The sequence below is a fragment of the Scatophagus argus genome, chromosome 6 (genome assembly GCF_020382885.2).
Source record: "Scatophagus argus isolate fScaArg1 chromosome 6, fScaArg1.pri, whole genome shotgun sequence".
In the NCBI taxonomy this organism is placed as follows: domain Eukaryota; kingdom Metazoa; phylum Chordata; class Actinopteri; family Scatophagidae; genus Scatophagus; species Scatophagus argus.
The window spans coordinates 12,539,472-12,562,842 of NC_058498.1; the positions used below are offsets into that span (position 1 = coordinate 12,539,472).

A 23,371-nucleotide genomic window follows, 5' to 3' on the forward strand; every position below is an offset into this window, starting at 1 on the left:
CAACACTTGGAACTGAGCACAGTAATTGCTGAAATTATGTAACATTCACTGTTTATCCTGACATTCACCAATAACCTTTGAAAAAAGGGCTTTCACGTGATATTTTACAAGCGAATCCTTGCAAAAAATATAGTGTGCCAGATATGCTTTTCAGTCAAATGCAATGATTATTTATTCAGAGCTGGAAAATATCTGATGGCAAGATTAAAAATGGGCCTTCTGTGCCACCTCTCAAAAACATTCCTTGAATACTTGAATGGGGACTTTACTTGGTGGATTTTGTGCCCGGAGCCTGTTTGGTCAGTGAGTCAGCAGCTGTGCTTGGAGCCATTAGGGCAGACAAAATGTGTCTGCTGCATGGTTTCTATTTACATCCGCCAACAGAGAACCACTTTCTCATCTTAGATTTAAGGCTCACCCACTGGGAATTGTATCACAACTCTATGGTTTATGTTATACTGTATATTTTCTTAAATGTGTGACACACAGAAATGTATGGTTTCTAAGCAGATGTGAAAAACATTCTTGGCATGCTGAGATGAGTTTCAACAGTCATTGCATATCAGAATGACAGTAATGTCTAGGTTAGGCGGGAAAAAGAAAGGGCAAGCTAGTGATAAGTCGGGAATCCTGGCTCTAGTAGGCCAACGAGCAGATACTGATAATGTATGCATTTAGGCTGTCGGCCCCTCAAACAGACCTGACCAGAGGAGGGTCTAGTTTCTTTTGTACCAGACAATTCAGCTGTTCTTATTTTGGCTGTCCATCACTGGTGAAAATAAATGTGTAAGATAAGTGACCATGGATTATGTTATTATCATCATTAGTCAGGCACAATACAGCTGTACCAAGTACCAACAATACCAAGAATAAAAACAAAATGCATTAGATAGCCTATTTTAATGGCCCTGGCTTCCTCCCAAACTACCGCCCTTATTTACTTACACTTAAATAAATCCTCTAACGACTAAACAACAAACCCAGGAGTTTCACAGTAGGAAGTATTAGCTACAGCCATTAATCATAACTTAAATTTAACAACTGCACCATAATCGAGATATCAAAGTGACATCTCAGGTCATTTTAACCATCTGTGCAATAAATCCCGACAAATTAAAAGTTAAAAACTCAATAATAGGTCTTATTGATGATTTTTTAAAGACCATTACTAACAGTATTTGTGCAGCTGCGACTGCAAATGATCAGGATGAATCTGTGTGGGCGCATGCGTGTCTGCGTCCGCGCGCGCACGAGGTGACAGCTGAACCTGCGGCAGGCGCGTGCGGAATGCAGTAACCGGTAGAAAGTAACGGTACTTTTATGGAAACGACAACCAGCAGCCAGTCGAGTTGGTTCACCGAGTGGTCGCATCGTGGATTGTCCTGCTTGGCCTGCGTCTCACTTGTTCTGGTTAATATCGACCCTAAAGGAGTTCTTTTTTTAAAAGAAAAAAAAAAAACAACAACACACACAATCAGGAGGACGACAGCGCGCTAAAAAGGTAAACTCATATTTTAATAGATGATATGTGAGAGGAAGGTCTGTAAAACCATAAAATAGACAACATGCAACAAGGTCAAAGCCACGCGAGTTTAATCAAAAGTTAACTTAAACCGATCATACTTCTTAATTTTGGCATCAGGTGTCTTAAATTGTAATTATTAAAATTGTTTATTTTAACTGTGGTTATTTACAGCTACAGGTGCTTACAATTCCTGTTCACAAAAGCCTCTGTGATCAGATATACAGGACTGGAAACACATTATTTATGATAGGATGTAGTAAATTAATCTCTCTCACTATGCCTCAAACTCATTTTTTTCCTGACACAGGCTGTCATGATGTCTTGTGCCATGCTGAGTACTGAAATAGTAAACCCCATAATAAGTCGATTTTTTAGTTCAGTGTTGATTTACCAGATGGGAAATTATCATCTTAATCATTTTGCCCAGATTCAGCCAAAGGTTAGATCAGAACATTTACGAGAAAGGCAAGTGTTTTTTTGTTGCACTTTTTAATTTATTTATAAAACCTATTATAACAGAATCTGCAGTTTTATATTCTGAGTCAGAAAATTGTTTTGTTGCAGTTTCAAAATGGCAGGTGAGGATCTAAAGCAGTTGTAAGTTCAGCCTCTTGACATTCACCTCCACCCTATACAGTCTATGCTTGTTACTAAGATTGAGAATGAAAGATGAGGGGAATTAAAATGATCATAATCAAAAAGCAACCTTTCATGGTGAAAATTTGGCAAAACAGCAAGCAATATGCAATCAGAATTGTTTTCAGCAGCAGATGTACTGACCTACTTACTTTGGTCTTTTATTTTAACTCTACAAAAATAAATGTACACATTCTGTGTGTCTGCATGGATTGAAACATTATGTGGACTCTGAAATTGGAAAATACACCCGATTTATTTCCATCGCCAGTAAAATGTAAATTTTGTCTCAGTGAGTTGGATATTTTAATTCAACCACAAGCTGAAGCCCGGTGGTCACACAAGGTGGAGTAAGGATTGGTTATGAATCAAAAATCACTGTGGTATGGCTATACTTGGTGAAAACACCTTGGTATATAATTCTTCCTTTTCCATTGGATGCTGATCAACAGCATCTTGTGACACAATGATCTTCATACCTGAAAATGAAAGGTATTCGAGGACACTGATAAACAGCAGTTTTAGTGTTGGATGACTAACAGTCCAAACAGCTCTCATTCATCCAGTTGTCTAGCTCTTAGTCTGGCCATTTTGTCAAGGGTCTGTGGGGCGACATGTGGGTGCCAACTTGAGCTCTGTCCAACTGCCTATCACTCATCAGAAATAGCCATGATCACATGTCCTGGATCCACAAGTGAGCTATAAATAGAGGTCAGCAAGCTTCCTTCGCACTCTTTCTCAATATGCAGTGCAGTGGAACAGCTTTTTTTGCCCATAACTTTGTAGTCAAGAAGTGTTACAAATTAAATCATAAATTAATTGTGAAAAGTAGTACATCAATAGCCTTTCAAATGGCTGTAATATTTAAATACAAAAACCATTTTAAAAATCATAGAGTAAATCTAATTATACAAATTATCTGAACAAATAACATTTTAACAATTTAATAAATTGTGCAAAAAGAAGTGAAAGCACTAACAAACTCTTCTGACCACCAATGAATGAACACTCTGCAAGGGACATTGAGACTGTAATTTAAAAGAAATACACCTGATAATGTGAAGTGTGACGCAGAGCAGATTGGCATCAACCACTTGTGACTAATGCAACAAGACACTTAACCTTTGAACCATTCCCGCTTTGGTCGACAGGTAACATTTCAACAGAGCCTGTTTGTCAACTTGTCATTGTGCTACAAACATGACTGAGGTGGCGCAGGTTGCGGCCGTAGAGGCCCACGACATGGACGATGTGACAAATGAAGATGAGCACAGCATGAGTGATGCAGAAAACAAAGAAGATGATATAACACACAAGGAAGAAGATCTTGATAAAGACAACGCAGCTGAGGAGAAAAATAAGATGAGAGAAGATGAAAAGCCTTGCCACAAGAATGATGCGAAAAGTAATAAGACTGACGAGACACATATAAACGGTGTGGAAGACAAAGAGAGCAGCAAAGAGCAAAGATCAGAAGCTGTTAATGGAGTACCACAGGACACAGAGACAAACAAGGATGCACAATCTAACCCAAATGAAGACCAGAATATTTCTGATTTGGTACTCAAGAAAGAGGTGAGTCAGGAATTTAAGCTCATAAGTAGTGAGATTAGTTGAATATTGTCTTTCATAGAAACCATTAAGCTCTGCTGCACAAGGTATTTTAGCTTATCTTCCCTCCCACTGTCAAACCACAGAAACTCCTCCGGTCCAGAAAGCCGGTGTCCAGAAGCTACGTGCCAAAGCTGAACAAAGATAAGGGGGATGTGACGAGCAAGTTTGAGGCCATGCAGAAGGCCAGGGAGGAGCGCAGCAGGCAGAGGAACAACGAGGAGCAGCAGAAGAGGAAAGAGCAATTCATCAAGGAGAGAGAGTGGAATCGCAGGAAGCAGCAGGTCAAAGACAGATAACCCCACTAACCTCCGACTGTGACCTGCATGGCATGATGAGGCATGATGGGGTGACACGACTGCCAGTTTGAGTGAGAATTCACTATCTTCTATACACAACATGGTGTTTTACAAAATTAACATATTAATAATCATTCATTTAATTTGACGTTGAACTTTGGTTTGTACTTGATTTCAAAAGATGGAATATTTTTTAAGGATTGCAATTTTAACCCTATTAATGTGCACAACAAACACTGAAGGACTCAGCTCCACTAGACCTCAACACATTATGCAGCCAAGCACAGATTTGCAGGATAATGTATGTAAATTAGTGCTGAACAATTAGTAAATCAATCAAATACTCGATTGACAGAAAATTAAAGGGGGACTCCACTGATTTCACACTTCAAAATCTGTTTCTGGTTCCAGTTTCTCAGATGTGGTGATTTGCTGCTTTTCTCTGGTTCATAATGCTGCAAACTGCATACCTTTTGTTTCTGAACTGTTGATCAAACAAAACAAATGAAAACACAGTGATACGGTGTTACGTGAGTGGATTATCAGTGATACTCAGTGAGACAGAACGACATCCCCGTGTACAGCCGTCCCATAGCTGGCCAGGCTTGGACACCCACGCTCATCTCCTGTATGTGCAAGAGCACCACAGCCCAATCAGAGGTGCACCTGCAGGTCACATGATCCAGCTATTAGCAGGGATTAGGCCCTTGTTCTTGCTGGGACCAGCATGGCTCCTGAGTGGCAAAGGAGATGATCCCAGCTAAACCGTAACCTTACCACCACTCTCCATCTGATCCTCCACAGATAAAAGAACTACTAGCTTCCAGTGATGAGGAAGAAGACGTGAAGCCAGCAAAGGTAGAAAAATCCTACGTTCCCAAGATCACGGGTAAGACGCATAAAATGGCAGGAAAGATGCGTATTTAGTGAGAGATCTGCGAGGAGGAGGCTGAAGGCTTGTGCTGTGCTCTGTGAAATTTAAATCACAGGTAGTGTGAAAGGGAAGTTTGCTGAAATGGAAAAACAGAGACAAGAGGAAGAAAGGAAGAGGATGGAAGAAGAGAGGAAGAAGAGGGAAGCCCAGGACAACATGGAAAAAGCCAAGATAAAGAAGGAATTGGCTCAGAAAGCAGCAGAGGTAAGTAAAACATTTCACCTCTCACTGGGAAGTGGGACAGCATGTCTAGATGGTTCAGCGCTTCTCTGAAGAGAACGTGTATCTGTAATGATTCAGGTAATCCTCAGCTGCCACTTGGATGAGTTATTTTAAGTGGCATTTCAGATCCAAACAGTTGGCAGACGCTGGATAGAGGTCTGAAACCACCAGTAGCATTGTTGACGTGACCAGCATGTGAACTGATGGTGAATTGTTTGTCGCCTTCATTTCATCTTACTGTGTAAAACTTGTGGTAGTTTGGAAAATGATGTAATGTAAATGAAATGAATATTTCAAATCAGTGCAGTGCAGAAAGAAGGACTTGAATGGAATTTTGAGGCTTATTATACCTTCAGACAGTGCAATTCATCGGAATGATTACGTAAGTATTCTTGTGCCAGTAGATAATTACAGGCAATTACATGCTACTTCTTTGCCCTTGTTCTGCTCAGGTATAGTGAGAACACTTGTGAACAATGCTGTATATGTTCAACAGCGACATAAAGGGTTTTTATCAACATTGTGGGAGGTTAAACTTAGACATTAAGTAGCCTGGTTTTACAGATTTTATAAACAGTATTTTTCGCCAGAATTGTATTGCTGGTATGGGTTGAAGAAGGCTTTGAAAACCACACTTAGAGTATGTTATTAGTTCTCTTATAATGTCTTTAATAATATGGAGATACAGTTTTGGCACAGTTATTTAGTTCAGTTGGTTCTCTGGAAACTAGTAGCAATTACTGATTTTCAGAGTATTTTGCGCAAAAGAAATTCTTACTCTTTGCTGATAACACACAAAACATGTTTCAGGTAGAATTTTATCAGTATTGGAATAATGTGTCACAATTAAAATAATCCTGTTTAATTGTAAGGAAGTACTGACTTGATGACCTAGAAACAACTGGACTGCACTGCCAGGTGTAGACAGCATATGACTGGCCTCTGTTTCCCACACCTTCCAGCAACTAAATTAGCTCCAGACCTCCTTGCTGTGACTGAATTAGACTGCTATCTTAGACTGACACCCATACTCTGACCTACTGCAAATGGTGAGTGACATTAGGACAGTAGAGTTGCCCCCCTTGCCACCCACATGCTCTTATTCCCAGTCTGTGTGTGGGTATGCACTGAGACTGCTTTTCCCTCGACAGTACCATTGATTAGTGTGTCATGCTGTCTACAAGAGCTTAAGTCTGAGTATCTGAAAAAGTATTCAGATCCATTTTTTATGTCAAAGTAACCATATAATGTATATGGTTTTAAAGTATATAATGTAAATGTAGTATATAAAGTAGTATAATAAAGTACATACAGTAAGTATAAGTTTTATCAGAAAAATGTACTTTCCAAAGTAAAAGTTCACGTTCTGCAGTATAGTTTTTCTGACTTTTCCCCAAGTTTTGTGAAATATTGGATTCATCAACAAATCAAAATCAAACTGCTTCACCATGGGTTTGTAATGAACACAGGCAGCCAGAAAAATTCGTTGTCCTGGTTATTGTTTGTCACGGTTTATTTCCTCAGGAAAGAAACAAAAAGAACATTTAAAGAATTTCCCTTCAGGGATAAATAAAAGAATTCTGATTCTGATTCTGAAAGCAAATAAGTTGTCACTGTTCCTTCATGCCTCTCAAACTCTGGCAAAAAACCAAAGGCCCACCAAGTGCATCATGGTCCTGGCTTTTCATGTATGTAACTTAAGATGCTGCACTGTGTTAAACCAAAACAAAATAAAATACTAAATGCAAAAAACAAAATGTGCAAACCAGGAAAGTAATCAAACCAAACAAGATTAAATTGAGTAAAAAATGAGAATCAAACAATAACACTTAACACATAACAACTAACAAAAAATAAGTTGCTCCTATTTTTACTGTGAACAGTTAACTAAATGAATCCATATGAGGAGTTTAGAAGAGAAATCTCTTTCTGGTGGATTAGCTAACAACTCAAAAATATGTCAAGACATTGCTCTTTTGTACACTGTCACTAGGGAACTGCTGGTTTAATATTCAGTGATGCTCACCATTTTGTAAACTGATCTTATGCTTATTATGCACAATTTGAAATGAAGTGCTGTACAAGTACAAAGTAACATGTGCATTTTCATCGTGCATATAATTTAATGAATCTTTACTGTGTGACAATAGTTTTACCTTGTTGTAAAACCTTGAATAATCTTACGTTTTCAAACACATTTTAGGGAGAAGAAGACACAATCCTGGTACGGGTGGTTCCAGCAAAGTCATCACGACCTCCGGGCAAAATCATGATGAACTTTGAAGACATGGAAAAGAATCGCGAAGAGGAGCTGAGGAAGAAAGCAGAGGAAGAGAAAAAGAGACGATATGATGAAAACAGGCGCTCTTTCAGGGATGCCAAGCGACGCTCGGTTGTTCAACAGGTAGGAATATGAAGATGTGCATTTAACATCTTATTCTGGGCTTTTTGGAGCCACCTTAACAAACAAAGTAAACTGCATTCTCACACTCATTTGGATTTAGGATGAGGAAGAAAAACCTTCAGAGAAGGTGCAGGTGACTCCTGGAAAGCTGAAGCTGACATTTGAGGAGATGGAAAAGGAAAGGCAGGAGCAGAGAAAGAAGCAGGCTGAGGAAGAGGCCAAACGCCGCCTGCTTGAGGAGAAGAAAGCTTTTGAGGAGGCCAAGCTGGGAATGGTAAAAGGAACTTCAAAACATTCACAAACTTCAACACAAAATATTTATCTTAAGTTAACGCAGTACCTGTAATATATTTTACTTACTTCTTTCTCCTTGTGCTGTTGCATCAGGAAGAAGACGAAGAGGACGAGCAGCTGGCTCAGGAAGACAAGGAGGAGTTCCGACCTAGAAAACTGAGGTTGAGCTTTGAAGAGCTGGAAAGACAAAGGGTAGAAGAAGAGCGCAAAAAAGCAGAGGAGGAGGCCAAAAGACGAATGCTGGAGGAGAGAAGGGCTTTTGCTGAAGCCAGAAAGAGCATGGTCAGTATGCTTACCACAAACATATGCAAAACTCAACACAAGAAGTTGAATGAAAACTTAAATAGTAAGTAGCTCAGGTGACCAATGCCATCGTAACCAATATAATCTTGACTCTGATTATGTCCATGAATTAACAGACAGACATTTAGGGAAACATAATTATTTACTTTCTGGTGGAGAGTCAGGTGAGGATTCAGGTGACCTGTCTTTACTCCATGCATAAAAATATAGCATTCAGCCAGTTATCTTTGGAAACAGAGAGGAAACAGATAATCCTGCTAAATCCACCTACCAACACCTCAAAACCTCATTATCTATTGTGTCATTCAGTGGGCTTTCGAGGTACTTCAAGTGAATGTACTTGTAGTCCATTGTAGCCCTTTCTTGTCTTTGTGTTGAGCTAACTGCTTGCTGGCTGTAGCTTTATGTTTATAGGACAGATATGAGAATAGAATCTTCTCATTTAACTCTGCCAGAAAGCAAATAAGCGTATGTACCTAAAATACCACATTCCTTTTGCAAGTGAACTAACCACCTTTAAGATAAGATAATCCTTTATTAGTCCCATTACTGGGAAATTACAGAATTTGTCTTTAGCACAAACGTTGTCCAACAGGCAGCCTCAGGTGGAAAGGCTGTATGAAGATGCCAAAAAATGATAACATCATCAGCCACTACTTATCTATGAAAACTTACCTTGCTGTGTTCTTACTCAGCTTGTAGATGAGGATGATGAGGTGCTGATGGCCTTACTGAACCTGGAGGGCAGTAAGCCTGGGAAGATATGTGCCAGTTTTGAGGATCTGGAACGCCAGAGAAGAGAGGAAGAGCAGAAGAAGGCAGAGGAGGAAGCCAGGAAGAGACTGGAAGAGGAGAAGAGGCTCTTTGCTGAGGCCCGCAAGAGCATGGTAAGTTTCCATGCTACACTGATGAAAATTGTACACTGCATGTATTTTGCTAGTCATTAACCTGTCATAAAATGATAGCTATTAATGCTTAGGTTTTGACTTAACTTGCTGCTGCTGAGCTGCTCATCTTTACCTTGTCAAAGAACAGGGAAACCTGCATTATAACAAAATGATAAATGTCCAAACACACATAAGCAACTCATGCATACACTTCATTAATATTTTAACATTATCTAAGAATTTAGAACATCCATCCATCCATTTTCTATACCGCTTATCCGACAGGGCCGCGGGGGAGCTGGAGCCTATCCCAGCTAGAATTTAGAACATTTTATATTTGTAAAGAATTTATAAATCTAACAATAACAAAAAAAAAACATTAGTTATGACTAAAGCAATACTGTTTTACATCAAACTAACACCTAGTTTGATTGTTTTTCACTCTGACTGTCTAAATGTAATTCATAATTGGGTGCAGGGCGTATGAAGCTGATTATTTTTTGTCATCATATGTCACTCTGATGGGCTCAAATGGTATACCTGCATTGCTGTTGTCCAAATTATTTCTTTAAGAGCCCTGGACTGGATCAGGAAAGGTCTGCATATGGAGATGAAACAGTAAGATATTTTTCAGTCAATTTTAAATGCATATTTTTCACAAAAAATGGGAGGAAACAAAAGTCTATCACAAAGGCCTACAGATGATAATGGGTTTGTTATGCATGTTGTCTTGAAATGTGCAACAAAGTGCATGTTTTTTGCTAATTTTATGACATTATTCAGTGCTGGGCAAATACTTAGACTTTAACTGTTTGTTTGATTGTGAAGGTGGTATTGACTGTGATACAACATGGACATAATCCTTGATGCAGTCAGTTAGTTGACTCCTAAACTGAAATCTCTGCCTTTGTGTGTATAGGCACTAGATGAGGAAGAAGGGATGGTGAAGAGTGAGTCTCAGGAAGCACTGCACCCTAGAAAATTGGAGATCAACTTTGAAGAGCTACTGAAAGAGAAGGAGGAAGCTGAGAGGAGACGCAAGGCAGAGGAGCGAAAAAAGAAAATGGAGCAGGAGAAGCAAGAATTTGAACAACTCAGACAAGAGATGGGCGAGGTCAGTATGGAACAGATGCACATTTACATAGACCATGCCAAACACATACTGTATAACTTTCTCAGCCAACTATGTCTGGGAATACAGCACTGTTTCCAGCTTTTGAATTCCCGTAAGTTCACATATGGAAAATGTACCAAATAAACCTCTATCTTCAGGATGAAGTGAATGAAACCTCAGATGTTGTAAGCAAAGAGTATGAAGAACTGACCAAGCTCAAGAGGACCGGCTCCATCCAGGCCAAGAACCTCAAGTCCAAATTTGAGAGGATCAAGCAGCTGACTGAAGAGGAAATTCAGAAAAAGATTGAGATGGAAAGAGCACGTAGGAAGGCAGTTGATGATGAAATTAAAGAGCGAGAAGCTGAGAGGTTCCAAGAGGTAAGCGCATACACATGATAAACATGGACATGAGGAACATCAATGATTCAAGTTGCCCCCCCAAAAAATTTGCAAGTTTAATAAGTTAAAATTAGCAATTACCCAGTCTACTTTTTGATATCAATGGACAGTTATTTTTCAGTCACATACTATAACTGCCACATTTTCCAGGAGGATGAGGAAAGAGAAACAACTTCAGTGAGGGCTGAGGAGACACCATTCAGACAGAAGGTAGATATGCGTGCCCGATTTCAACAAATGGCCAAAGCCAGAGAAGATGAGGAGAAGAGGAGGATAGAGGAGCAGAAGCTGCAGAGAATGCAGTTTGAGCAGCAAGAGATTGATGCTGCCCTCCAAAAAGTAAATGTCATGTGTTTATATGTTTATAATCATATTTGCAAAATCATCCCTTATGCATGATGGCAAGAGTTTGGTTCAGGGTTGCTTTGACGCTGGTAACAGTTTTTTGATTCATTATTTTGTTTTGTTTTGTTTTTTTGTTATCTGTTTGCAGAAAAAAGAGGATGATGTTGAAGATGAGGGTAGCATTATCAATGGCTCTGCAGCCTACGAAGATGAGGAAGATCATGCCAGGTCAGGGGCGCCGTGGTTTAAAAAGCCCCTCAAAAATCAATCAGTGGTGGACTCAGAGCCAGTGCGGTTCACCGTTAAAATCAATGGGGAGCCCAAGCCAGAGGTGACCTGGTGGTTTGAGGGAGAGATGCTCCAGGACTGTGAGGACTATCAGTATATAGAGAGAGGAGAGACGTACTGCCTCTACCTGCCAGAGACCTTCCCAGAGGATGAAGGAGAGTACATGTGCAAGGCTGTGAACAGTAGAGGCACAGCAGCAAGTACCTGCATCCTCACAATAGAAAGTAAGACCACCCTGGTGTGATCATCATGCATGTCTGCATGACACCTTCTCTCTATGAAGTGGATCGCATGCTCCTCTTCCTTGTGAACTCAGGCTGAGTTGCAGATGTGGATAACCGCTCTTCTGTTTCTTTCTTGCAGCTTATGACTACTGATGCCCTTCCATGTTCTGGAAACTTTCCCTGTTGTCTCTCGTTCCTTTTGTAAAATTTCGTCCCTCATGGTATAGTCAAACAGCAGAGGGAAGGAAACAGCAGTATGCTTGGCATTCCTAAGGGAGGGATACACAACACGTGAAAAAATGCAAGATATTGTTTACGTATTGTTGAAATGTAAAGCTGCACTCTGTGTAGAGTAGCATGATACCTGTGCCAAAAATAGACACGATTCTTGTTTGTATTTGTTCAATACTAATTTTGCTGTAAGGCCCTTATGATAATAGTGATACCATCAAATTTCAAACGTCATGGTACTATCCTGTAAATATCACCCTTTATGGTCCATGCATGGCAAATATTACTCTTGAGACTTTGAGAAAAGTAAAAAGTAAGATGTCCTTGTCTGCTCATTCTAAAGAACAACATACAGACATATCAGTAAGACACGCTTTCTTGGGTATTCAGCAACTTTATCAGTATTAATCAGCTTGTCGTTTTCTGTACCCTTTGTCATATTAAATGGTATTGTAATACTTAGCTGGTAATATATTGAGGGTAACATTTTAGTTAGTCATCAAATTGAAATCCAGAGTAAATCCTAATTTACAATGAAATTCTTTAAATCCACATGAAGTCTTTATAAATTGCAGCATCTAATAAATGTTAATATGTTAATTTTCCATGTACCAACACCCCCTTTTTTGAGTTTAATTGTCTTGATACAGTTGTCATAAGTCAGTGGAGGACAGTAGGTAACTGTTTTATGGTTTGATAATGAAAAAATAGGTTAGCATTAATATTTGTCATATATTATAAATGAAAATGTTTTAATAAAATGAACACAAATAACAATTTGTCTGGTGTCTATTGTTGCATAGGAAGATTTGACTGCCACCCATGTATCCTTCATCATTGTATTGCCAAAAACCTGAATGTTGTTATTGTGGAACTACCTTAAACCTGCATTCTTTCTAATGGCCATCAGAGGGCGACTCAACTAGGTATCAAAAAGAAGTCAGATTGTATATAAACTTATGAGAAAATGATTCTTCTGTTCACCTGATTTATTACCTCAGTAAATAGTTTCCTAATGAGTTCATGGTCTCTATCATTAGTTTCAAGTATTTTCAAAACAATATGGTGTTCATTCTATAATTTATGGTTCCATAAAGAAAATAAAGCATGATATACTTCAGGAGATGAATATCATGTGATTAAAGCGACTACCACAACCTGTCCTTGGAATATCAGTCAGATTCAAACAAAACATCCTCTCCAGCTCCACCCTGTCATCCAAATATTTTCACTTCTGCTCAAAAAACCTAGATGATGATGATGTTGAAGGCTTCAAAATAGTAGTGGGTGGTGGCAAGGTGGGTTTACACTTAGCAAATACACAAAATTTGTGTAAAACCATAAGAAAAATCTATCAAATTTAAATAACCAGTCAAGTTAATATATTTGATTCACTCCCATGTGAGCCATAGAAAGTGTAGACTGGTTTCTAATTAAACAAAAATAATAATTTTTCGAGGTGAAATTCATTCACAATTCTTGTTAATCGTCTCGTGACGTTTTACATTTATGTTGTGACCCTTTTTAATAATCAGCCCGAGTCTTTTAACCTACTGCGCGTCTGTTGGGCAGGCATCAACATAAACTTTTTATTCAAAATAACAGGCCGCCATATTTGTGTCGCTCATTCACTCACTGTGTAGAGCAAACAGCATCTCCATGGAAACGCACGCTGCCGAATATCAAATGTGAAAGACGTGCAGTTTCAGTAATCTTTACCACTTAAGGACTATCTGCGCTCTTTGAAGAATCGACTGCCTGTTGTAGTAGTTTTAACTTATTGCACATTTGCGGCTTGTGCGGCGCAGCACATCCTAAAGCCTTGTTATGGTTCGCCAGACGGTTAGCTAAAGGCAGTCGTCAGACCTGCTCCTTGTTGATTATCTATGTTAACAAGAAGGCTAACAAAGCCAGAAACGTTTCCATCATCATGGCCGTTTCAGTAGAAGAGGTTTCCTCGTCACTTGTACGGGAATATCTGAGTCGAAAGGTAAGTTAGCTAGAACGCTTGGTGATGAACGGGCTTCTGAACAAACCGTTAAAGGAGGTAGCTAACTAGCGTTAGCATGTGGTTCAGCTAAGGTAAAGAATTACGTAACTTATTCAGGTGTTGCAATGAAAGCTGTCATTCGCCAGAGTTTGTGCCACTAATCGTTAAAAACATGTCCATGTTAAAATCTAACGCAGTGTCAGTATGGTTTCTAGTGACAGGCTGGTATAGGTCATAGAATACAGTACAAAACATGTTGTTGCGCAGGGACTCAAGAGGACGATTGCCTGTATGGATGAGGAACATCCACGCACAGAAACAAGCATAAACAACAGGTCACACTTGAGGCAGATACTCAACATCGAGGCCCTCTATAGAAAGAATAAGGTACGTTTTGTAGCTGGACTTTGGCTGCTGTGCACGTGGAAAAAAAACAGTCTGTAGCTGACTTTTCTGTCGTTGCAGGTTCAAAAGTCTCCCCTTAAAACATTACTGGAGATAATTGTAAAGCATCTCATCAAGGGACTTAAGAATGACAGCATCACTAGCGATGAACATGATTCTGTGCAGTCTGCTCCAACTGACAGCTCTGCTGCTAATTCTCCTGCAATAACACCAACCATGGTGAATGACACAGAGGATAGCACAGCAGCTTTTGTGAGCAAACACATCAAATTAAGGTATTTCGCAAGTGACGTTTTGCATGCTTTATTTTGTGCCTTTTGGGAAATTTGTTTCAACCTAAATGGGATGTATCTCTTTCACAGGTCTGGCATAGACGAAATCTGCTCTTCTCAGCCTACATATCCGTCATTAATATCTGAGACAAACAGAGTGTTCAGTCATAATCAAACAGGTTTCTGGGCTAATGACTCAGAAGATCAAAAAGGTCAGCCATTAGTGGCTTCCCTCCAGAAAGATGAGAGCTTCCTAAGAAGAGAATCAGAAAAAAAGACCTCCATCACTGAGAATACCCAAAAGAGCAGAACTAATCGAATTAGACGTGGCATGATGGCTGGACCAGTAGCTAGCACACTGCAGGTACTGTAGTAGGTTGTAGGTACTTCTGATGCACTTCTTAAAAACCTTCTTCCACCCATATTCATCTTATTGCTCATATTCATCATACTCTGTTCCATCACAAATGTTTTTCCTTTTAGGCATCAAACAAAAAAAGACAGAATCGAAGACTGGAAGTGCCTCTGCTCAGGAAAGAAGAAGAAGACGAAAACATGCAATTAAAGGATGGGGTTATAGTGCCTGACTTAACTCAGAAAAGCTTAGAAAGTGGCCTGACTGAAATCAGCTCATCTGCCTGTGTAGGAAGGCGACGTGTCTTGCGGAGTGCTCCAGAGAGAATGCAGAGGGAAAGTAGCTTTGAAAAAGTGGGACTGGACATACTAAAGACTAAAAAGTAAATAGCTATAAGTTCCTAATGGTAGCGTGCAGCTTTCACAGTTTTTTGCTGTTGAAACTATTTTCATGCTGACTTTTGTTCAGAAGTTTATGTACATTGTGTTTCTTAGAGTAAAGTCTCTGACCACGCGAAATGTGGCTGATCTGGATGTGTCTGAGATGGTTTTAGGTAAGTGCTGTGTAAATAGAAAAAGAGGCAACATTTTTTGAGTTGTCAAAGCTAATGGTGTGCTAATTAATTTCCAGATGACATTGATGACGATGATGACAATCTGCGGGAAGTTTCCCAAATGTCCTTCCAGAGAACCATAACAGAGCATAGCTATGCTGGCCACCCAATGGACCAACACACTGCCATGGTTGGTGGTTTATGCCAGTGATTCTTTAGAAATTCTGGGGATAATTTCTGTGGTTGCCTTTGATTTTCAGTTGGTTTTCTGTTTTTGTTTTTCTGCAGGAACTGAAAGCGGTTCTTCTTGGTTCCAGCCTAAATTGTTTCAGTGTTGAGTGGAGGAATCAGGGTTTCATATTCTCAGAAATGCATGACCTGAGATATGGAATTGTGCAGAAAAAGGTTGTCTTAATGGCGCCATTCTGCTAGAACTAATTAATTCAGACAACAAATATCCATATGATTTGTTAATTTGCAGGATTATGCACTCTCTGTATTTACTTTCTAGGGTGGTCCTTGTGGAGTTCTGGCATCCATCCAAGCCTTTATTTTAAAGAAGCTACTGTTTGAAAGCATCAGTATCAGTGACTCAGGCCTTCAGTATGTTATCATTCAATTTAGAGCTTTATAAAAATAATATTATTATTAACCACATCAAGGCATGCTTTGTAGCCACTGTTAAGTTTTGACCTTGGTATTGTATTAACTGTATTATTATCCCAAATAACAAAAAATTTCTCTCAAACGCAACATTGTTCTCAGGAGATTAAGACCTTCCAACATTACTAGAAGAAAATGTCTTGTTTTGGCTGCAGCTGAAATCCTGTGGAGGGCTGGCGAGGGAAAACAAGCCACAGTTGCAATGTAAGATCATACTTTCATCCTCTTAATCTTCTATGTCCAGACGTTTACCAATACACAAAACCTCATTACCAATATTTAACTAGGTCAAATGCATGTGGATTCGATGGTGAGGGGTGGCGTGTTTCTGTATGACAGTGTCACATAAGTCATACACACCACAGATGATTGGTCAGCATCTGCTCTCAACACCCATCAGACCGATTGATCTCAGAAATGAATAGTGGTTCCGATGTTTCAGGGACTGCATTAATTTAAACAGTTTGTGTGCTTGTTTTTACCTCTATCTTTTAACACAGAAATTCAGGGAGAAGTCATTTCACCCCAGCCAGAGCATACAGATCTGAAGGTGTGCTTGAAAAGGTACAGAGGTGCAGCTACATACACTCCTGCAGAAAACTGGGGAGTAAAGTTACACTCAAGTCAACCAGATGGAATTCAGTTGGATTTAGCTGCCTGTTGATGAGGGATTTCATATTGACAATTTCTTCAGTATTTTATAACTCTGAGGCAAACAGTCTTCAGTATTTTTTTAACGAACCTTTTTATTGGATTCAATTTTTAGAATATAACTATGTTTAAAATGTCATTGTAGGAGATCCATAGCCACAGTTGGAATTGGAAAAACAAATTTTTCTTTTTTTGCTCTAACATCGAATGAACTGAACAATGGTGTTCTAAAAAAGTTAAGCTGTTTCAGTACTATCAGTTTGCATCATGAACATTTACTTCAAACCTTCAAACTCATCAGTGCTGTTATACCTAATTTATGCCAAGGTTCCAGCTCCTGTACTCCAGCTGAAGTTTCAGAACCACTTTTTGTTTTAGGTTACATGTTTCACTGTGGATAACATTGAGGACCTGCAGCTCTTTCTGGAGCAGCATATCGAGCAGGTGAGAGACTCACATTAAACAGCTTCTGCCTGTTAAATGTACAAAAGATTGCCTGCTTTTTTGCCTTAATTTGTCTTTTGTCTGCAGTTTGAGACTGGCGAGTTGGGATGCATACTCCTGACCATATCTGCTATTCTCTCTCGATCTATTGAAAAGTATGTTGTCATTCGTCTTCTTGCTCTATTACTGACCAAGATGAGTAGTGTCAAAATCAGGTTTAGGGTGAGGGTTACTCTTTTTTTTCTTTCTTTAGAGTAAGAGAGGATATGGACATCCCTACCACCACACTCATCGGAGCCCATGGCTACTGCACACAGGTTTAGTACAAAACTTGAAATTTTTAAACTGTTTAAGAACTTGGCTTTGTGTTTGTCTATTATTTAGAGCTGCACACGATCATAAAGTTACAGGAATTGGTCTTAATTGCATCGGTTAAAAAAACATAACTTTCTCTACGTCCACTGAGTCACTAAGATTGTTTGTGTTCACCAGGAGCTGGTTAACCTGTTGCTCTGTGGAAGAGCGGTTCCAAATGTCTTTGACAATGACATGGAGTTGGACTCAGGCAATGGCAACATGACTCTCCTCAAAGGAATCAAAGGCCAATGTGATGTTGGTCTGCTGTCCTTGTTTGAACATTATAACATCTGTAAGGTGAGTGCTGACTCAAACGACACCGACAACAGACCTGGGGAGGGTGTACGCATGAGCTGGTTTGGAAAAAACTTAAAACCCCAGTCAGCTATAATGAGCACCACATGGTAGTCATCAACTTTCTGTTTTAACTCAGGCTCTCTGCTTTAGGCTCTGTACACATTCCCATAAAAGGTGGGTTTTGGTTTTATCAAATGAGACAAGATAAATAAGCAAGATTTATAGTTTCTAGATGCAAATATTGTCGATAATAAATACCAATATAATAATCAAATTTCTAATTGTTGTACTATTAACTATGATACCAGCCTTGTAAAATGGACTGGCCATCAAATCAGGACTTAGCATTAAAACACAGTGCAACGTGCTCTAGATTTAAAGTTAATATTACCTGAAATAAAAATTATTTTCTGCACCACTAAGTGAATGCTTGAAGGTTCTCGGGAAAAAAAACCAAAACAAAACACAACAAAATGCATACAGCGTGGGCTGTTGTGCTGTAATTACTCAGCTTTGTGTGGTTGCATTACTAATATATGAGAAGTTTGTGTATGCAGCGTGTCTTCTCACAAGAAATTTTGTATCACTCCATGGAGAATATTGTCAGGGGTAGAATTAGTGAAAGAATTCTCTAGTCATCTTGAACAGTAGTATTAATAACTTAAATTGATCAGGGAAAGTGAAATGTAACTAGCAGGTCAGTACTTACATCATGTGATGCCAAGGTTAGACTCTTCCTCCCAGGAAACGATGACTATTAAATTTTGCCCTGACATTTCTAATTACCGAGTCTTCAATTTTCATTCGATTGGAATGAAGTAAAAGGTCCAAGGACTGCAGTAAATCTTGCAGAGAGAAAACAGATGCTTGGTGGCGTCTACCAGAACCTGAAGTAAAAAGAAAGTAGTGCTATGAACAGGATGGTAGGTTGATAATATACTGAAGTTTTTCCCCTCCATTTTCATAGTGAAGTCTACAGATCTCTTGCAGGAAAGAAATGCAAATTCACTTTCACATTTTCAAGTTTTTCTGAACATCATTGTCATACATAGTAAATCCCAAGGTACAAAACAAAATATCCCTTTTATACCTTAGAAAACTGTGTGTGTAGTAGCTTAGTAACTGGGGTGTGTAATTGAACTATTACCATGACAGAGTTTTGATTTTAAACCTCCCACCCTGGTAACTGACAGTTAATGACAGAGCAAGGTTGTGTGTAACATTCGTTTCCTCTGTTGCACCCTTCCTATCTAAGGTAGGAGCTTACCTGAAGACTCCCCGTTACCCCATCTGGGTGGTGTGTAGTGAAAGCCACTTCAGCGTGCTTTTTGGCCTGCAGAGGGAGCTGTTGACCAATCAGGACACAAGTCTGGACTTTGACCTCTACTATTACGACGGACTGGCCAATCAGCAGGAGGAGATCCGTCTCACTGTCTGTATGTAGCATCATTAGTCCCATACATGCAGTTCACATGTCATCTCTTTTTTTTCATTTCCAGTTTTTTTATAATCCCCTCATGAATGACCAGTCAGGATGATGTTCATTAGGATGTGGTTCCAATGATTATGATGTGATCTTTTCTTTTTTTTTTTCTTTCTTTTTTAATCTGTATTTAGTGATTTTGCTTTGGTACTAATTGTACATGTCTCTAAACTGAAAATACTAAATAAGTGTTTGTATTTTTAGCTGTCAGGCAATTTGCCACGAGCTGTGAAGATGTCGACACTGACCTCATTCCTCCACTGGAACACTGTATCCGAACAAGGTAAGGATCTTGTGTCATTTCAGACACACAGGCTGTGATGCAGAATGTGTTGATGTTTACTGCCGATTATCAAAGAGTGTTCATATTTCTTGCACACATTAAAGACAGCTATATGCTGAACAGGATCAACAGGATCCTTTAGTGTGTACTTGGGTCAGCTGTAAATAAATATATACATATGTATTTTCTTGTTAGGTGGAAAGATGCAGCTGTCAATTGGAATGACACAGAGCCCATTCTCTGATGGATCACATTATTTTATGTTATGCAAATCATGACCAGTAACCATTAACTGACAATAAACACTTTATGTCAACAATATTTTTTTAAATAAATGTTGTTCATATTACATTACGCTTTCTTCTTATTTATCCATTCAGCAGTACCATTGTTTTCATGACATGATGGTCTCGCACAAAGACATGCCTGTCGTATCGACCAAAAAATAAAATGATATGACTGACAGAATGCAATAGTTTTTCTTTACAGTATTATATAGATATACTGACCACAGTGGCCTTATATGTGGCCTTATATTTTTAATATGTAATTTTCACACGTAGATGTAACACTATGATATCCATGATATCCCTACTTATTATAAATGAAACAAATATTTGATATTTTAATCAAGAAAGCCTGAAAAATGTCTAAAAGGTAAGGGAAATTAATTTAACATCATGTTTTGAAAGAGATTTTGATGTACTGTGTAAACTTGTATTACAGTTTGCTTTTGAATCAACAGACTGTCAAGCCCCCTGAGGTGTTGTGATTTGTGATTTTTAAGCCGTATAAATAAAACTACTTGACCTGACTTGAATCAAAATTGCCTTTTATTACATGTGCAGGGTTTAAAGCAGATATTCAGGTTTGTGTTAATGTGTTGTAAAGGTATTTGATTAAATAAATTATGTTTGTGCATGTGTGTTAAAGATAGTGAAGATTCTACTAAATTGCTTCTGATTGCCCATATGAATTTTCACTTTGGCAGACCTGTCATCTGGAACAGAAAGTAAGACCATACAGTACTTCACCTGTCTCAGTGCACTGATGGTTGTTTTATGATTGTTTTTTCATGAAGCTGACCAAATTGAAAATAAAAAATGCAAAACTGTTGTTATGTCACCTAAGAACAGTTTTACTTTTTGAAAAAAAGATTGCGAAGTTCTCTACAATAGAGCATCATCTGCAAAGGAATTTAACTTAGAGTCCTGTACAATTCACTGTCTTTATTTACCACTTTGAGGCATTGAATTTTAACCCATTTGATAAATGAACATTTATATAATTCTTACACATTTCTTTTTCCAAATAAAGAAAGCAAACACGAAGCTAATTTTGCATTAGCCCTCAACTATGTCACGTCAGGGTGAAAAAACAGATTCAGCTGAAAGATGCCTTGCAGTTAATCAGTGTTTCTAGTGTTAACCGTGGCAGGCGTCACAGTGTACGCAGTGTGGGGCATGCAGAGGGGGTGGCAGCGAGAGACCTGTGCCAACACCTCCAGCATATGAGATCAAAGACACTGCAGCTGGAGCACACACAGAGCTGCAGCAACTATGTACCCATCAAGCTGTCTTGTGCAACATGGACCACGGTCCATAGAGCATGTCAGAAGTGCGATTTGGAGGTCAAAACATATTCAAAACATATGACCAGTAAAGCATAATGGTACAATGAACGCCACTTTCTTTATTAAATATGTCAAAAGTAATCACATCCATGATATTTCTATTTTGGTGCAATAAAAACGCTGGAGAAGAGCTCACTGCGCTTATGACAATGCATTCATTTTTCAGCTGTCAAATTCATAATGGAGGCTGTATTATCTCAGTGTATGTTATTGGTGACTCTTGGGGATTTATGCATTCTACAAAAGACATAGGAAGAGCAACGTACTAATCATGAGACATGGAGTGAATCAATGAGCCCTCTAATTTTACAGCCATCAAGGCTACCACGATCACTATAAATAAGGTGGTTTGCTTGAATGAGGCCTTGGGGTCCAAGAAATTGGATTAAAGTGTTTACTTTTACCACAAAATTCTTCTGCGGATGGAGGGAGTTTGATATACGTCATAAGGAGCCATGTTTAGGTTATATGTTAGTCATAATCTTCCCTGAATAGTTGATACAGGAAACATTTTATCCATCAGACTAACATGTGTGTCTTTAGACGGGATGTCCATTTACTTGGTGAACTGGTATCAACCCAGAAGTAGGAGGCGCCTAAAGGGTCCAAAATCTGCTGCAAGTCTGGTGTACATCCTTGTACAGAATAAAGGATAAAAAGTTAACATTTTCTTGTGGTTAAAACATGGTGGGTTTTTTTTTTCTCTTGGCTGCTAAGCTTTGGTGATGCAGGGTGCAGTCTGACAGGAGGGAAATGGCTTAGCTTTGGTCTCTATTTACTATTTATCGCGCCAGCATTTCTCAGAGGGGGGATTTAGTGCTTGTGTGTAATTGTGTTAGGGCCCTCCCACGTGCTGTCCCTGGTGCATCTTCTGTCTCCTCTCCTAATCTGTGCTGTTTGTCTCCAGATAAGTGATATCCTCCACAGATTAGGATCCGGTGTCCCTGCCCTGCCCAACTGGAGGGAAAGGGATCCCCTGTGCGTCCCCATGAGGTGCAAGCTGTATTTTTAGCCACCTAATCCTTTTATAGCCCAGGCAGAAAACATCACCCCTTTCCATTAATTGTCCAAGGTAATCGTGATACCATATTCCAGAGAGGAAGTACTTTTTCAATTTTTGTTTTTGATGGAGCATAAATTTCTAAGCTCTTCTGTTCCTCAGAAAGCTGTGATTTGTGGAGGAGAGGCAATCGTCCGTTTTATGGCCCTTCTGAACAAGACCACCTTATATCAAGTTGCAAAAATGTTGCACACTCACACCGGAAGGATCTGTACATCCAAAGAAAATACCTGCTTTCAATTCACTTTCAGCTCATAACCCTTTGAACTGAGAACTTCTGTTGGATGATTTTTTTAATGATCTCTGAACAAGCCAAACTTGTTGAATAATGCATGATCCAAAGTAACAAATGGTCCTGCAGGGTCTGTAGAGACATGCTGGCGTGAGAACTGAGCTGTTGTAATCTTTGGCTTAGCATATGTTTTCTTCAGAAACATGTCTATCAGTATCCCTATGTGTGCATGGCTCGATATTTATTTCACTACCCCAATAAAAACCGCAGACAATCACTGTAACTATTCCCAAGACACATGTCTCAGTACAAGATGACACAACATGACAAGAAGAAGAATGTTGGATCCTGTTTGTTTTGCCAGGTCTTTATAGTATTACTGTAAGGGTGGGTAATTTAAACTAAGATCAGGAAGACTTGCCTTAAACGGCTGCTCTGGTGCCTGTACATGCAATTGGAAACTCCCTCTGCGGAGCTGACAGCTTTGCTTGTTTTCTCATACATAATGTTTGCTGTTTTCCACTTATGAAACCTAAAATGTAAAAACAAGCAGCTTTTGAGAGAAAATAGATACTTTTCTTGTCTTGGCACGAAGAAAAGTCAAAATGGACATTATGTTCAGCGTGCAGCAAATTTCAGCCAGTGTACTCAAATGTGTAATGAATGGGCTGAGCCTCCAGGTCTGCAGTACTGCACACTTCGTTCATTTGATTATGATCATCTGGAAAAAGTTTGCTTAAAACAGTTGTGCTTCCTAAAGTGAATTCATTAGCTGTACAAGAAACCCTTGCCAAAGCAATTTGCCAATGCATCAGATGCCCTAGGATTATGCACTTACATTCAAATATAGCCATGCAATTTAAACAATCTCCATTTAAAATGCTTTGCACGTGTGATTACTTAAAAGAGTTTTGCTGGTCTTTTCCACAGTATAGTTGGTTCTGTTGAGTTTGAATTGCTCAACATCCTGTTGAG

The 23,371-nt window shown here is 39.1% G+C and overlaps 2 protein-coding genes and 2 long non-coding RNA genes across 6 annotated transcripts; 2 read left to right on the forward strand and 2 right to left on the reverse strand.

Annotated features, from left to right (window-relative positions):
• The first annotated feature begins 1,333 nt into the window (after window positions 1-1,333).
• nexn (nexilin (F actin binding protein)) lies at window positions 1,334-12,492 on the forward strand. Of its 3 annotated transcripts, XM_046392230.1 has the most exons (15): window positions 1,334-1,501; window positions 3,313-3,736; window positions 3,859-4,056; window positions 4,876-4,960; window positions 5,061-5,209; window positions 7,431-7,631; window positions 7,732-7,905; window positions 8,019-8,207; window positions 8,924-9,115; window positions 9,689-9,733; window positions 10,035-10,229; window positions 10,388-10,609; window positions 10,781-10,969; window positions 11,124-11,487; window positions 11,627-12,492. In XM_046392230.1, the coding sequence occupies exons 2-15, from the start codon at window positions 3,362-3,364 to the stop codon at window positions 11,638-11,640; spliced, it is 2,592 nt and encodes an 863-aa protein (XP_046248186.1). In that variant the 5' UTR covers window positions 1,334-1,501; window positions 3,313-3,361; the 3' UTR covers window positions 11,641-12,492. The 3 variants fall into 3 exon arrangements, with proteins under 3 accessions (XP_046248186.1, XP_046248185.1, XP_046248187.1); XM_046392229.1 differs by lacking the exon at window positions 11,627-12,492 and having other exon boundaries at window positions 11,124-11,507; XM_046392231.1 differs by lacking the exons at window positions 9,689-9,733; window positions 11,627-12,492 and having other exon boundaries at window positions 11,124-11,507.
• LOC124060868 lies at window positions 7,202-8,120 on the reverse strand. Its single transcript, XR_006843643.1, has 2 exons — window positions 7,992-8,120; window positions 7,202-7,538 (listed from the first exon to the last, which is right to left on the reverse strand). It is a non-coding gene; the product is annotated as an uncharacterized LOC124060868 (long non-coding RNA).
• On the reverse strand, window positions 9,051-11,639 carry LOC124060867. Its single transcript, XR_006843642.1, has 3 exons — window positions 11,468-11,639; window positions 9,656-9,713; window positions 9,051-9,269 (listed from the first exon to the last, which is right to left on the reverse strand). It is a non-coding gene; the product is annotated as an uncharacterized LOC124060867 (long non-coding RNA).
• An 835-nt stretch (window positions 12,493-13,327) lies between the features above and the next one.
• Window positions 13,328-19,820, forward strand: mindy4 (MINDY lysine 48 deubiquitinase 4). Its single transcript, XM_046392233.1, has 18 exons — window positions 13,328-13,708; window positions 13,976-14,095; window positions 14,174-14,388; window positions 14,476-14,749; window positions 14,869-15,122; window positions 15,235-15,293; window positions 15,371-15,483; window positions 15,582-15,698; window positions 15,805-15,896; window positions 16,059-16,160; window positions 16,457-16,520; window positions 16,986-17,051; window positions 17,139-17,206; window positions 17,305-17,368; window positions 17,544-17,705; window positions 18,961-19,141; window positions 19,393-19,471; window positions 19,667-19,820. Exons 1-18 carry the CDS (start codon window positions 13,649-13,651, stop codon window positions 19,713-19,715), a joined length of 2,139 nt encoding a protein of 712 aa, XP_046248189.1. The 5' UTR covers window positions 13,328-13,648; the 3' UTR covers window positions 19,716-19,820.
• The last annotated feature ends 3,551 nt before the right edge of the window (window positions 19,821-23,371 follow it).

Bases quoted from the DNA above. Each gene is read 5' to 3' on its own strand.
- nexn (XM_046392229.1), top strand. From the start codon at position 3,362: ATGACTGAGGTGGCGCAGGTTGCGGCCGTAGAGGCCCACGACATGGAC. The intron at 7,906-8,018 runs GTAAAAGGAACT...CTGTTGCATCAG, and splicing joins AGGAGGCCAAGCTGGGAATG to GAAGAAGACGAAGAGGACGA. The intron at 10,970-11,123 runs GTAAATGTCATG...ATCTGTTTGCAG, and splicing joins TTGATGCTGCCCTCCAAAAA to AAAAAAGAGGATGATGTTGA.
- mindy4 (XM_046392233.1), top strand. From the start codon at position 13,649: ATGGCCGTTTCAGTAGAAGAGGTTTCCTCGTCACTTGTACGGGAATAT. The intron at 14,750-14,868 runs GTACTGTAGTAG...TTTTCCTTTTAG, and splicing joins CAGTAGCTAGCACACTGCAG to GCATCAAACAAAAAAAGACA. The intron at 15,123-15,234 runs GTAAATAGCTAT...TGTGTTTCTTAG, and splicing joins GACATACTAAAGACTAAAAA to AGTAAAGTCTCTGACCACGC.